The sequence below is a fragment of the Monodelphis domestica genome, chromosome 2 (genome assembly GCF_027887165.1).
Source record: "Monodelphis domestica isolate mMonDom1 chromosome 2, mMonDom1.pri, whole genome shotgun sequence".
NCBI classification, from domain to species: Eukaryota; Metazoa; Chordata; class Mammalia; order Didelphimorphia; family Didelphidae; genus Monodelphis; species Monodelphis domestica.
In genome coordinates, this window is record NC_077228.1 from 324,252,036 (window position 1) to 324,268,657 (window position 16,622).

The window sequence follows — 16,622 nt, forward strand, 5'->3', positions numbered from 1 at the left end:
CCATCTGAGTCCAAGTTCAGTTCTCTTACCATTATACCTCATTCCTCTTCTAAATATCAAGGAATACACATATGTGTAAAGGAAATTTTGTTAGGCACAAGTTCAAAACTTAAAAGTAAATTTTTTAAAAGATCAGAGAAGGTATATTTAAAATGCACTAGAATAAAGGTAGTCACTGCTGTATCATCAGAGATTCTAGAATAATAATCAACAGTAATAAGGATATTTATATAAAGCTTTAAGTTTTGCAAAGCACTTTAAATATATTATCTTATTTGATCCCTACAGCAACCCAGTGAGGTAGGTTCTATTGTAAACAGCATTCAGATGAGGGAATTGAGACTGAAAGAGGCTAACTTGCCCAGAGTTACACAGAGAGGAAATGTTTAGGGTATTTCTTACTCCAAATGTGGTCTACTATATCTTAGATGCCTAAGAGAAAAAATGATGCAAAAGGAATTAGGAATTAGAAACACTCAAAGTGAAAATTTGATAATACAGTCACAAATTCTAGTGAGATAAAAAAAGAAATAAGGAAGAATCCCAACAACCAATTCTGATTAAATGGAGTGACACCATCAGAACCTAAACGCTGATGAGCTCAGATTTCACAGAATATACAAAGAAGATGAAAGGAGAATTGTTTAACCAAAAAGTGAATAGCAATGTGCTAGCCACATATGAGAACAACCTTTGGAAATAGGAAACCCAGGATCACCTGTGGCAATATGCCATGGAGAACCCAGACTGCAATCTGTTGACTTTAATTAAAGACCCTTTATTGGAACTAAGGTAAAAAATCAAAGTAAGAACTAAGTAAAAGAAAAACTTTTAAAGTATTAACATTTGTAACAAAAAGGAAAACAAAAAAGGGATATGACTACTGCTAATGGCAAAAAGATAGAAAATAAAATTCAGTCTCATTTAGTTTCACAACCAAAGAGAATAATGATCAGCCTAGAAGGAATAGAATAAATTTGGTTAAGGAAAAAATAATCCCTTGTATGAGGGGAACATAGTAATTAAGCACCCACAAATTTTGAATAAGGTCAAGGCTTCATATCCAGACAAATTATATCACAGACTATCTAAGTAATTTGTCAGTTTAATCAAAGAACTGCAATTGGATAAACTCAGAGAAATGGGAATAAGTTAGAAGAATGGCAATCAAAAAATTTCAAGTTCAAAAGTGTGGTCTGGGTATCAGTGTGGGTGTGGGTGTGCAAATTGGAGGGAAGGAAAGATCTATATCTTTCATTTGCAAAATTCTTAAACAAATGGTTTTTTGAGCACTTGAGGAGAGTGTAATCACTTGGAGAAAAAAAGGGGTTATTAAGAATCAGTCATATTAAATTAAATATCATTTCTATTTTATAAGGATTTTAATTACCAGATCAGTAAATAAAAGGAATTGTATTAATATAATGCATTTTCTGAAGCTATTTCATAAAGTCCCAAATAACCTTGTGGTTTAAAGAAAGGTAAAATGTTGGGTTTTGGACTGGTTGATCAATAATACTCAAAGAATGTTGATCAGTGTCAACCATAAGCTTTATAGCATCCTGTTGATGCTATAAAGCTGTGAACTTCATACTATACTATCCAAGATTTTTATCAACACCTGAGATTAAGGGCATATATGGATGAAGATCTATAGTAGTGGGAAATGTAGCCATACCAGAAAGACCACTAACATGAAAGTAACTTGAATTAATAATAAATAAAAGGAATGCATATAAACATTGCAGAAGACACAAAAGTGGGAAGGAACAACTATTACTATAGATGACACAAACTGGATTAAAAAATATATTAATAAATTGAGACAGTAGGCTGAAATTACCCAGGTGAAATTTAACTAGGGTAATTACAATACCTATATTTGACTTCAGATAATCAATTGCATTGTATCGTTTGGAGGATACTCTGGTTAAAATATGGAAAGAACCAGGAAGTTTTGGTTGACCAAAAGCTTAATATAAGTTAAGAGCTTGTCTTTTCTTTTAAGCATTTATGGTAAAGAGAAATCTTAGGCTACATTAATAAAATCATCATCCACACCAGAGAAGATATTAGTTCCACAATAATCCACTGGAATAGTTCGCTGTCGCTGATCATACCACATCTGTAGTAGTGTGATCAGTATCACATACCACATTTTAAAAGGGATATTAACAAAATAGAATGTATAAATAAAAGAGCTACCACATTGGAAAGGGGACTGGAAACCCTATAATATTAGAATCAGTTAAAGGAATAGGTTCTTAGTTTGCTCTTGAGAAGGAAAGATTTAAAGGATCATAATAGCTGACTTCACATATCTGAAGGACTATAATTTTGGAAGCTGAATCAGAGAGACTAGAAACTAAGACCAATGGTGTAAATTGCAAAGATTTTGGCTTAAAATAAGGAAGAACTTTCTATCATAAAATCCACCTATAAATGGAATGGATGCCTTACAACTTAGTGAATTTCCCAACAAGAAAAGTGTCAAAATAGAGGTTGGAACTTGGTTGAAGGGATTCCTGAATTGGAAGAGTAGTTGGACTGAAAATCTCTTCCAAATCTAAGATTCTACTGTGTCTGTAGTCAGAAGACATCTGAATGTTCTTTTTTGTATTAGATTGTAATAACTGTACTGAAGGAAAGTTCTTGAACCCACTTTTGTATTTTCTTCATTTATTTCATCAGTTCTTAGTAAGGAAAGCACCATGGAAAATGCTATTTCCCAAAGTTTCTGATTTCATCTTAACCCAGATAAAAACATTCAGGCTATGGAATATGAATACTCGAAAATATTGGCTGATAGTCTGGCTTTTAAAACTTTGCAGTGATTCCAGTAATTCCACTTATTGATTAAAGCTCTTTATGGCTATCTAAATGGAGTATGGGGTACTTGTTGCATTAGCTAGGGGGAGGGAAGGAAAGGAGCTTATTCGACTGTATACTCCAAATCAACTTTAAAGATTCCAAGTAATATTGTACTTAATTCTCCTTGAATTACAGTGGGACCTGGGGCTTGTTATCAGGTACATTTTGTCTGTGAAATGCTTTTCTTTTGTAGAAGAATCGTTCAGATAGAACATTTTGCAAATTACCAAGTTTCAAAAGAAATGTAATTTTAAGATACTTGAGAATGAAATAGACTTCAGCTGCTCCTTTTGACAAATGTACCCTTTTGTTGACATTAGGTAGCATGTCTGCCAGGCAAGCACTATCTACCATTGTGTTTTCTATAGATGCTAATATATACATACACCTTTTGTACAGTGAAAATAATAGCTTTCATTTGAATCAGGCTTCATGTTGACAAAATACTTTACACACACCATTTCAAGTCAAAGCAAAACCATGTTCTCTATATTTATTAGATATTACTTTAGTTTTATCTACATCTATCTTCCAGAATAGAATGTAAGCTCCCTGATGAAAAAGACTATTTAATTCTTTGCCTCTGTTTCCCTGGCATCTAGTACAATTCTTGGCACATATTGGCAGCTTTATAAAATGCTTGTTGATAGAAGCACATGAACTAAGTAGCATAAAGCACTATGTTAATGCAGTTAGATAATACAGTGACTAGACTGCTGGTACTGGAACCAGGAAAATCTGAGTTCAGTCCTTTGGTCTCATATATTTAGAAGCTGTGTGAACTTGGGCAAGTCACTTTATTTTTGTTTGCTTTGACTTCCTCCAAATTATTAATAATAATTAATGTTCTCCAAATATTGATAATAATAATGGATATAAGAATAATATATAATAATAATAAAGGATAATAATGAGGATAATAATATTACCTATCTCCCAGAGTCACTATAAGGATCAAATAAGATATTTGTGAGGGAGGGAAAAATGTTCAGCACAGTGTCTGGCATATAGCAGGCACCTAATAAGTTCTTGTTCCCTTTTCCTCTTTCATGACAATGTTCATTCTATCACTGCTACAATAGAGATAATAATCATGACATTGTCTCATTATAGCCTAGGACACATCCTTATATTTGCACATTTTGTAAAACTAGTGATGCCAAATAAATGAAAAATTAGACAAATTCTAATTTTAGAGAGAGCAGCCTCATAGTATAATAGCTTTAGGACAGCTGAGGATTTTAGGGGTCTTTTAATCCAGGCCTCTCATTTTACAGATGAGAAAATCAAGATTCAGTAAAGTTAAGTAATTTGCCTAAAGTTACATTGACAGTAAATAATAGCAAAGTCCAAATTTGATTAGAGTTCTTCTCACTTCACATTCAACATGCTTTCCAGGATACTATTTCTGCTGTGCTTGATTATTAAAAACTTATATATGAATGTTTATAGAGAATATATTATAAGTGGGAGTTTCTTGCTACATATAAGTTGTAGCAGGGTGGCTCCATATAGTTCAGTGCATCCTACACTGGGAGTTTGAAGAGCTGGGTTCAAATCTCACTTTTGCTACTAATTAGGAATGGACCCTATTTTTGTTATTGTTATTGGGCCTTGATTTTTTCATGAATTAAAAAAGAAGTAATTGACCTTAATGATCTTTAACATTCCTTTCAACTTTATAACCAGGATTAATGTTCATGAAGATAGTGTGTATTTTTTATACCAAGCTAAGTATAGTATAGTATAGTATAGTATAGTATAGTATAGTATAGTATAGTATAGTATAGTATAGTATAGTATAGTATTGTATAGTATAGTATAGTATAGTATAGTATACTAAGCTACCTAATTTAGAAATCCAACATATTTCTAACTTTTACCATTTTTAGACCATTTAAATTATTGGTGCTTTGGGTCTTTTGATAATTTAATAGTGTTGTTTGCTTTGTTCCATTCTACAAAGAGTCATTTTTTTTCTTTTAGGGAATATTTTTTCAGATGATTTTTAATTTTATTCCTAAATGATTTAGTGAAATGACTTTTAATTTTTTTTTACTTTGTACATATAGCATACCATTTAAGGAATGGTATTACCTGGCTAATGCTTTAAATATGTGCTAGGTTTATAAATGTCATCTATTTTATAAGCTACCCCTGGAATCCCTAGTTTCTCACAAAAATAAAATAAATTTTGTATTATTAATTCTCATTTAGCCCATAATACAAATTTATGACAGCTTCTTTTCAGAAATTCAAATACTTATGAGCTCACCATCTTTAAGAAATATCTTCCTCCATTTTTCATCATCATTCTCTTCCAGAGAAAGGCCAAAAGATAAAAGGAGTGAATGAAAATGGTTAGGAAGCATATAATAGCCAAGATGGAAAGGATCTTGGAGCTCACTTTATCTAATCCCTTGATTTAAAGGTGAAGAAAATAGGGCCTAGAAACAAAAGAAGATTGTATATTATATACAGCAAGAGACATATTGATTGAAAAATAAGCAAGACATAGGTTTGTGTGCGTATATATAATATATAAAATAATCAAATGATGCCTTCTAAAGAGCAGGGAGGAGAAAGGGAGGAAGAAAAGGAGATACCTGGGAATTTTAGTTTAACAAAAAAACAAAAGATATTTTTAAAAGAAAAGAAAATAGGGACTAGAAGGGTGAAATAACTGAACTGAGATCATAACTAGTTAGTGGCAGAATGGGATTTAGAACTCAGGATTACTCTGAAACAAAGTCTGCTACAACTTCACAAATATAATGGTCTAACTATAATTGTATAAATATGCAAATAATCAATAGAAACCATGGCTTATGATTATCCAATATCCCTACAGCATCCAATCCACTGCTAAATACTAAATGCATGTTATTGATTTCATAGCAAAGTCTAGTATCCCACTGGTGGAGATAGCAATCTACTGGAGAAGACCAGTACAAGAAGGATATGAAAGCTTCTAATTTCCAGGGCAGCTTAGAGAAGCTTGCGTCTGGGGTAGGGAAAATAAGGACCTTTCATACTCCAAAAGGAATCTATAATATAATGATTTATATTCTAAGGCATATCAAAATGTTGCTCCAGTGTGGAGGCTTTCCTTGAAAAATCATTTATATAGGAAATATATGGTTCTTATGGGTTAGAATATGCAACAACAGAGCTAATAGTAAAGGAAGTAAGAGCTGACAGAAAAGAAAAGGAAGGGAGACATCTTGAAATTACATGACATACATCTATTCCAAATGCATATATTCCAAGTTATAGTGAAATTACCATCATGAAGCCCAAAGAGGCGTTTAAGTGATTAAACAAATATCTTCTTCATTTTCATGAGTTCTCTTCTTCCTGGAATACTGGAGCTGTATCTCAATGATAGTCAGTTTTCTTTATTTGATTCCCTATAAATTAAATGATCTACAGAGAATGCTATCAATGCTTCAACCATTGGTTTTTGTGTTATATACATAGAAATTGAGGGACATGCAATGAATGGCCAGGACACATTAATACCTTTTCAAGTTTAAAAGAAATTCAAAATGGCTTCTAGCATGTTGAGTGGACACCCTCCCCCTCCCATTGTGAACTCATGGAAATAATATATATTTAAAATTCAAAAGGCAGGCATGAATTGATTATAATACACATGGTTGTAGGAGATCCTTACATAGTTCAAATCATAAATTCATTGGAGAAATTGATAGATGCTGCTTAAGTAAGGCTACATTTCCTATCTGTTTATGCTTATACTGATGAACTGGTTTAAAGAATAATACAAAAACTAAATAGAAAAGAGTAAAGTACAATGTGTAATTCATTGTATCCATTTCATCTTTTTTTTTACATTGAAGTCCTCAATTTTTATCCCATGAAGCAAGGTAAACTCTAAAAAATGACACTCATTTGCCTCTCTTTGATGTTTGACCACGGTGACCAAAAATAGTCCTGCTGTGCTAGCTGCCAATCAAGCTATTGATTTCACGAGCTTGTCAGAGGTAGTTCAAAATTATAATAAATCTGTCTCAGAGCAAGTAGCCAAGGCTTTTTTAGCTTGTCACATAGGGTTATTAGCTTCTGACTTTGAAAGTGGACTTTCCCTTGGGTTAGGTGACTTATCCTGAGTCATTATCCAAGCTTTGGTATATATGTCATTCTGATGCTAACATTGGAGAATCTGTCTCCTTAGCTTGTTAAAGAGATCAATTCCTGACTTCTAAGCTCCACACCTGCAGTCATAAGAGTGGTTAAAGAAGAGTAATTTCTGTTGCCAGATTAATTTTATAGGGAATTTCATACTTCTACTGTCTTTCTACTATTATAAATGCAAAGGAATAATGGTTTAGAATCTCAAAGATGTGTCAGACTTTTCAAATGAGCCAATGCCTCGTCAATGGAATTGTAGTTAGTGCCTGAAAAGGAGCTGTCCATGGTTGTACTAGCAATTAAAATTGTTTTGCCCTTCTCTCCCCACCTCCATTCTTAGATTGTTTCTTCAGGAAAGTTGCCAATTAAATCACCATCTGGGGAATTTATAGATTCTTTATTTGAGAGAATTGGAGGCAACCTATAAAGAAATTTCTCCTTTAAAGTTGTAAAATGTTTTATCAGTGACTCTAACCAAAGGACATTGAATAAAAACATGTATATTTTGACAATGAAAATGTTTATGCCTTCCAACTACCTCTATAATTCAACATATATTAATTCAAATGGTACCAGTGTTTTAATTATTAACAATTAAATGTATGTGTCTACAAATAATCTTAGTTCAATGTTCTCATCAGGTTTAATTTTTTTTGTTTTTGTTTTTCAGTTTTCTCCTTGTCTTTGGTTGCTTGATTTTGTCAGTGTTTTCTACCATCCCTGAGCACACAAAACTGGCCTCTAGTTGCCTCTTGATTCTGGTAAGTGAAATTTATGAACAGAAACCTACAAAAATCTAAGTATTATGGTGACTTAAATGCCTCTACTATTTGAAATATGTATTTTCTTTCCATAGTTCCCAGAATTCCCAGAAATAAATAAATAATGGAGTACTGTGAGATGGAAATCACATTAAAAGACTGATATATATTAATTTAAGGTCACCAAGGAATTCAGTTATGTAATTCCTAAATGAAAACTCAAGTCAGCAGTCAACCTTTTATGGAGTTTTTAATTACAAACAGGAGGAAGAAAGGTATGAGAGAGAGAGAGAGAGAGAGAGAGAGAGAGAGAGAGAGAGAGAGAGAGAAAGGGAGAAAGGGGAGAGAAGGGAATAGGACTTAAATACCCACTCTGCTTAGGCTGGGCCAAAGGCCCAAGGCCTTGGATAGCCGAGGCAAAGAAAAGAGATCAGTCCCTATCACTCACGTGACCAAAATGGAGAAACAGTCTGAGCGCCTCCACTCCAAGCACCAGGCAGCAACCACCACACTCTCCCTCCACACAGGAAGTCCCCAGACTCCTCCGCTGTCCTCTACCTCACTTCCTGTGTCTCACCTGTGCCAATGGTGGCTCTAGCTTCACCCAGGACCGCCCAGAGGTCTGTCCCCTTTGCACATGTCTGTTGAAGGCCACATTCTCAAATAATTAAATCTTGAGCTTTGCTGCAGCCCTTCCTAAATCCTGTTAGCTTGAGTAGGGTGGAGATTGTAGTTTCCAAGACCTGATTCTGTCATTCCAAGTATCTCTATTGTTATTGATCAGGAAATAGCCAAATCCCATCCTCTAAAGAATGGTTTGAACAGGGTTGAGTAGTTTTGAAATTCACAGTACATCAGTTTCAATGTTTAGCTAAGGCCAGGAAGAATTACCTACAGACAATATAGCTTTACAACTTACAAGCTTCAAAATATAGCCACAGTTTTATGCATGATGCTCTTTTTTGTTCTACTCTCTAAACTGAAATGCCTATTTTACTTGTTGTTTATATCCAGAATTGTTTAAAAAATCTTTATATGATGAATAATCACAGAAAACTGGGAGTTTAGAGTACATAATGAAGAACAGACAACATTAGAAAGTACTTTGGTAATTATATTCATACATCCTAATTAGCAGGTTATCAGAAAACTACCAGCCAATACATGGGATTTCTATTTTCTTTTCTTCTGTCTCTCCTCATATGGTACAATCGCAGGTACATAACAGCTCCTATTTGGCAGAAACTGAAGACAAATGAACATAGATTGAATAGAGAATAGGAATGTGGCATCTGGTAGAAACATAGGTGGCTCTTTTACATTCTGTATCAACCAACAGATTGATTGAGAGTTCCACCACTAATTCAGTTGCCCTAATATGTAATTCTGCAATTTTTACAGTTCCCATTGGGCTGTCAATCTTTCTAGAGTATTCAATTCTTCTTTTTAAATTAGAAGAAAGGTGCCTCAGTTCAGACTTTGTATCATAGATATGAGCTTGAAGGGACCTTTTTGGCCATCTCTTAAAACTACAAGATTTTACATATGAGGAGACTGAGAGTAAAGTCCCTTTCCCACATCCACACAAAAGTAGCAAAGATTGGTCAAAGCTAGTACACTCAATTCTACCACATAAATCAATTAACAAGTATTTATTAAATACCTAAAATGTATTGAGTACTGGGATAGGTGCTAGAGATATAAATGGTAAAAGATGAATTTGTGCCCTCCTGTAAGGTGTTTACATGCTAACAGAACCTCATGTTTTCTAATATGACCCAAATGATCCATTATAAGAACTGTATCAAATATAATAGAAACATCTGTTCTACTGTAGCCTGTCTAATATAGTCCTCAGAATAGATGGGACATAGAAATGGCAATTCTTTTCTTATAGGAGTATCCAAATGAGTCTCAAATGAACATTTTGGTTAGTTCCAATTCAACTACAAATCTGTGAAGTGGTATACCTGTGCATCACAAAAAATAGAAACAAATTACATGAATGAAATAGCATTTCATTTGAACCAAATGAGTTTCACTATCCTGAATATTCTGTAAAAGTAGAGAGTAAACTGTGAGCTGATCATTTTGGAGAACAATCTGGAATTTTTCCTACAGAGTTATAAAATCGTACATATCAGTGATGGTGAACCTATGGCATAGGTGCCAAAGATGGCACACAGAATGATCTCTGTGAGCACTTGGCTACCCTCCCCCCACCACAATCCCCCACACAGTTCATTACTAGAAAGGCAGAGGGACTTGGGCAAGCTGCTTCCCTCCCCTTCTTCAACGGGCCTGATGATATTTTTTCACATCCCCAACTCTCTGCCCAGCAGCCCAATGGGAGTGCACAGGGGGTAAGGTGGGCATCTCACAGGTGGAAGAGCTAGAGGAGAGCAGAGTGCTCAAACCACTCCCCTCCCCCTCTCTATAATCTCTAAGGACAATCCTCATTTCACTCACCCCTCTACCCAGCAGCCCAATGGGAGCACTTTATCCTTCCCCTATGTGAGATAAGGGGTAGGGCAGGGTGTACTCAGCATGTTGAAGGCAGAAGGGGCATGGCACTCTGTCGAGGGGGAAGGGCTTACCACTCTATCTCTAAAAGGTTCACCATCACTGGTATATATCTTCTGATCCAGCAATACCACTATTATGCTTATTTTCTAAGGGGATCAGGTAAAAAGAAAAAGAGCTTATATGTACTAAAATATTTATAGCAGCTCTCTTTGTTGTGGCAAAGAACTGGAAATCGAAGGGATGCCTATCAATTGGGAGATGGCTGAATATAAGATACCGTAAGAAATTATAAACAGGTTAATTTTTTTAAAAATATGGAAAAATCTACAAGAAATTATGAAGAGTAAAATGAGCAGAACCAAGAGAACATCATATGCAGCAACAGAAATGTTGTTTGAAGAATGACTTGTGTATATTCACCTCAAGAGAAAGAATTGATAAGTAGAAATAAGCAAGATATAGTGATATTTATATGTGTGTATGAAATGATGCCTTCTCTAATGGGGGGAGACAAAGAAGGGAGGAAATCATCTGGGTATTTTCATGTAACAAATAAATATTTTTAAATTTTAAAAAGATAATTTTTTTAAAAAGGTTTTAGAATGTTATCAGCAATGCAGTAAGGTAGGAAAATTGAAACTGGATTCCAAGGATCTCCGTTCAGATTCTGGTTCTGTCACTTATATGACCTTGGGGAAGTCACTTTATTTCTCTAGGCCTCAGTTTCTTCATCTATAAAATGAGGTTACATTTGATAGCAGCTAAGGTTCCTTACAGCTCTCAAGCTATGATCCCATGAGCATTCTCCTGGGTTTTTTTTTTTTTACATTAGCAATGTACCCGTTAGTCATTTTGATGTATCTTGCAGAAATCAGCCATTCCAGTGGCCAAGAAACAATAGTTCATCAAATATAAAGGGCTTCTCAGGAGCAGAATGTGAATATACCCTGTAATCCAAGGGACTAACAGAGATCTTTTAATGTCAACAGCTGATAATGACCATAAAACATTACATGGAATTCCATGGCAATTAAAAAGTCTGGTACTGGTTGCAATCATGATTTTTTTTAAGCTACTGAGGAAGAAAGAGTTGACCAGCAGCAGTTCAGTAAAGTGGAGTAAGTTTGAATATGATAATTTGAGAAGTAGTCCTAAGTCCCTTGATGTTAAGAGCATTATGATTTATCATGAGTGCCTCTGTGTAAGTGGGAGCACTGCTTTGAACAATGATGGGTAGGCAATGCTTAGGATGTGACATTCTCAGAAAGCTGTTGCTAAGTGCTTTCCTAAGAGAAAGGTTTGTTAGTCATCTTCCTTTTATGCAAATTGTGATAAATTTTCAAGTATCTCAAGGCACACTACTCTCCAAAGAGAAGAGCATTGTTAATATCAACTTAGAAATATGCCCAATGTGTTGAATGGCTAACTGATTTAATCACAGATGAAAACTAAAAACAGTTTCCATAAGAACACAGTATTTTAATTAGACAGCAAAATCTCATGTGTCCACGGTTTGCCTATTTTTACCTTTACCTGGAAATTAATGTACAAAAATGTATGCATACTAATTTTTTCAACAGTTAGTATTCACATGCCACTTAGGATAATTACATAGTTGCTGTAGACTAGTGGAGAAAGAAATGGAAAATTCTAGCTTGCATAATGATTTGGGGAGTGTTACATTCATATTTTAATGTAGAATATTTAACCAGTTAATCTGATTTCAAATTGAGTCTCTCTCTTGGGGATCATAAACAACTCAAAAAGAAAAAAATTTGACTTTTGTTTCCATTACATGTAGAGAATCAAATTGGAAAAAATGAACCACATAATCATGATTTTCATTTTTTATTAGTAAATTTCTAACCTAGCATCATGGGGTGGCAGACAGGACCCTGGATTTGAGACTAAATGATCTGGATTTAAATCTCAACTATGACTCTTCCAAAATTACATAAGCTCCATAAAAATAGGAACTATCATTTTTTATCTTTGGACCCTCAGAACCTATCACAAGGCCTGGCACACTTAATAAATACTTGATTGACTGAAGTCAGTTTCCTCGTCTCAATGTTCTCTAAGGTCCTCTCATTCTAAAATCTGTTTCTAAATGAACCTTCTTTTTGTTGTGCTGAAATATGTTCCATAATTTATCTTATGTCTTCCTCCTGAGCCATGTTTTCATACAAGTAAAACATATACACATTTTAGTTGAAATCCTGACCATCAGACATAGCTCCTAAGCCCACTTTTTTCTACATCATCTCACTCAATGGGGTATTTCTCTGACTTTTTTTTTAGACAAGACCTATGAATCATAATTAAAGGTAGTTCCCTTTGGGTTACTGCTTCCATCAATAGAGAACACTATGAGCTATGCAATTTACAGTCTAAGAGAGTCACCTAGAGTAATTGAGAGATGAAGTGGCTTTTCCAATTCATTTTGGCTTTTCTGGACTCAATTTGCCCTTACTTATTGCCTAATGACTTTGAATAGTCCATGTTCACCAGACTTTTTCCAAAGGTCATAAATGTCCCAACTTATCACCATATCCCATTCAGCCCTCCTAGAAAAATTCACCCTATTTCTATTCTATTAAACCATAGCAGGTTATCAGTCAAATGAACACAGATTAGATGGAAATAAATAAACCACTTTCAAAAACCATTTTCCATGTTCCAGATCTTAGATTTGATGGATCTGTTTGTTTGCTTGGCTTTAAAATTTTATGAAACAAAGGAAGCATGGTTTCATTTTCTATATAATGGCCTTATATTCTTGATAGGTTGGTGATTTCCTTAGCATATCAGCACATAACTGAAAAGAAGGAATTTTGATAATGTTAGTCTGGAAAATATTAGAAACCATCTTAGAAAATAATTTTTTACAGCAATTCTAAAACCATTGTCAAATGTCTTCTAGCCATGTGAGTTTTTTATACAAATATTCTAATCCAACTAAATGGATTACACTGGCACACATTGAGCTTGAGACATATGCTCTTTCTAACTACTTTCTATTTCCGGTGGCTAATAAAACAATTCTTGATGGGACAGATGACAGTTTTCACGGTTTTATCAACTGTTCTATCAAAGGTCTACATCTGTTGAGTAGAACATTGGGCTGAGAGAGCTCCAAAACTGACAGAGTTGATTATTGTGGCTTACATCCAATGACTCAAAACTGTGAGCACAACATGACATGAAGTTGTGTATGGGAATTCCAAGGACAATGTGGAACTTAAGCTCCTTCCCTGCAGCTTATAGCCTCACACCATATGCATATCCTGGAGTTTGTTTCTCTCTTACTTAAAGTTGACCTTCCAAACAAAGTACAATTGCCATCACCTAATGCAAACTCTGCTTTCTATCTGAGCTTTCTCTCCAAACATGGTAACTTTGCATTACAATGTTTTTGCTGCAAGCATTACTTAGAACTCTTTTCCCAAGAAGTGATTTTACTTAAAGGGAGTCCTCATAAAAAGAGCCAGTTTATCAGAGTATGTTAATTCTGCCCTCTCCACTAACTTGGTTCCAAAAACTCCAAATCAAAATTGTTAAGGATTGCTTCAAGGAAACAAGATCTGTGTTAACGTAGCAAATAAAGAAAAGCCATCATTTCCAATACTGCTAGGTTCAGCCCAAATAGCTTTCCTTGAAGTGAATACATGTTTATAAAGAACACTGTCAGGTCTCCACATTGAATTACTTATGAGAAACCCTATGTTTCTAGAAGTCTCTAATTGCAAGATACAAAATCTTGTAACATCTTTCCCAAAAGACAAGTCATTTTGAAGTTTAGCTGATCCCTACTTTGGAAACCATTTGCTCCCAATTACATTCATTTTAAGATACTAATTTTAGATCTTAAAATGTTTTCATTACAGATTGCCTACCAAATATGTCTACCTATTTATCTATCTATGATAATCACCATATACTTGCCCGCCAAGGTCATTCTCCTCTTTCTGAAGTTTAGTGCCTAGCTCACCTGATTCCTCCTCTCCTCAAGTCTTACCGTTATATAAGGGTATTTTAATATCCATGTAAATACTCTTTCAACTTCCCTAACCTCCTATTTCCTCAACCTCCTTAGGTCCCATGAGCTACTCCTTTAATGAGCTTTAGCCACACATGTGGATGGTCACACATTTGATCTTGTCATTACCCTCAAGTGTTCGTGTTCCTAATTTAAAATGCTGACATTTCCCTGTCTAACCATAACCTCCCATCACTCCACTTTTTTCTATGGTTCCTACACCTGTTCTTTGCTTTCATCAATACCTCTATTCTCTCTACCCCAAATATTTTCTGAAACTCACTTCTGCTCTGACCTCACTTTCTCTCTCTCCAACTCACTTCAGTAGTTAGCATGTCCAACTTTACACTGACCTCTGCCCTTGAGTCCCCTACACCTTTACCCTACTGTCATTCTTTTCTTGCAAACCTCAGCCTTTTATTACCCCTAACATATACCTCCTCCACTCTTGTGAGCTCTTAAAAAATGGAGAAAATCTCATAGTCATGTTCATTGGATATATTGGAAAATCAAGTTATCCAGCTTGGCCTTTACACTGTTGCTAAACTAACTCAAGTTCTTTAAACATAGATCTGATCATATGGTCACACACACAGAACCAACTCTAGAGATTTCTTTGTGCCTCTAGGAAAATTAAAATTCATTTCTTTATTTTGCTTTTAAAGCCTTACACAACCTGGTTCCAATCTTTCCAGCTGGAATAGGTATTAATCTTCCTCTTACATTCTGTTATCCAGCCAAGTGGTCTTCTCTCTTGATTTTACAGCCATTCTAGTCCATTTCCTATCTCCATACCTTTGATCTGGTCATCTCCTATGCCTAGAATTCACTCTTTCCTAATCTACCTGCTTAGGTGCATGTATCCTTAGAATCCTTTTAAGATTCAGCTTCAATACCATCTTTTGCAAGAAGTCTTGCCTAAACCCCTCCCAATTGCTTGTGCCTTCCCTACAAAACTACCTTGTATTTCATTATTAATTGATAGTGATAATCTTTATACTATACATAGTTATATAGGTACTTTTCTCTTCCATTAGACTAAGCTCCTTCTGGATAGGTATTTTATTCTTTCTAGTTGTATCCCCAGCACCTAGCATATAGGAGGTACTTAATAAGCTTTGACAAATGGATACATTGAAAGGTGGAAGAGAAAAGAATCATTAGTAGGGAAGGGTTTTATATAACCAAAGATGTGGAGCCAGAAGGGACCTTAAGGACAAAGTTATGGAGTTATGTTCCAGAGACCTCCACGATAGGTGAAAATCCATGAAGTAGCGGTGTTATATTTATTTTATTATTTCTATATGTATTTTTAAGATTTTATAACCCTTTCCCACTCTCCTATAAACCTTTCCTACACTCTTATAAACACTGAGCCTATCAGCACACAGAGCTGTGGTCAGTCACCTTTCATTCCATCAGCCAATAGTGTGCTGTGTGCAATCTCATGATGTCAAATGTGCAAGCAGTAGTGGCATATTGCATTTCCATTGTGTACAGCATGGTATTCATCTGCAAAATATCATGATACAGTGAAAACTCCACAATACAGAATTGGATTTTTTTTAAACCCGTGATACAATGAACCTACAATAAGTGAACCACGATATGGCAAGGGACAACTATACTATATATGCCTTTCACTGTGCAAAGACAAAAATGAAATAGTCCCTACCCTCAAAGAGCTTTCATTCTTCTTGATATGGAAAAGCCATGAGACAGATGCCACTCTATACCTGTGCCCTTTTTTGACCCCTCTATTGGTTAGTGCTCTTTCCCTCTTGAAATTACTTAATATGTATTGGATATTTACTCATCTGTATACATGCATTCCTTCCACTGATGCAGAGCACAACCCACCCATTCCTACCCACACTGTCTTATTCTTGGCAGTGTCCTCCCACAAGTTCATCACAATGGACTACCCAGTGGTTTAGGGGTCTTTCTTGCTTTCTCTTCATATTATGGGAGAACCAGTAGAGTGCTCTGATCATCACCTGTCATCTTTCATTCTTGTCCTGTGACCAGTTCATCTTCTCTTCTGATCATACAATTCCTTGGCACCATTTTTACCCTCATTTTTCTTTGAGTTCCTTTTTACTTATATATTGTAGCCTTCTCATACCCACCATTCACTTATTAATTGTCCCCTGTGTGGTTCTCTTTTTTTAACTCTTTGGAGAAAACTGCATTTCCCTGTTTGGTTGCCATAGAGCAACAATGATAGAATGTTTTAGCAACAATGATAGAATGTTATCAGTAAAAGAGGGTTC

At 35.0% G+C, this 16,622-nt stretch overlaps 1 protein-coding gene across 2 annotated transcripts in view; it reads left to right on the forward strand.

Annotated features, from left to right (window-relative positions):
* Window positions 1–16,622, forward strand: part of KCNQ5 (potassium voltage-gated channel subfamily Q member 5) — a 702,995-nt gene that overhangs the window by 442,271 nt on the left and 244,102 nt on the right. For both annotated transcript variants that reach the window (XM_056818502.1, XM_056818503.1), the window contains exon 2: window positions 7,694–7,784. In XM_056818502.1, the coding sequence (XP_056674480.1) occupies window positions 7,694–7,784 (91 nt within the window). The remainder of the gene's footprint in view (window positions 1–7,693; window positions 7,785–16,622) is intronic.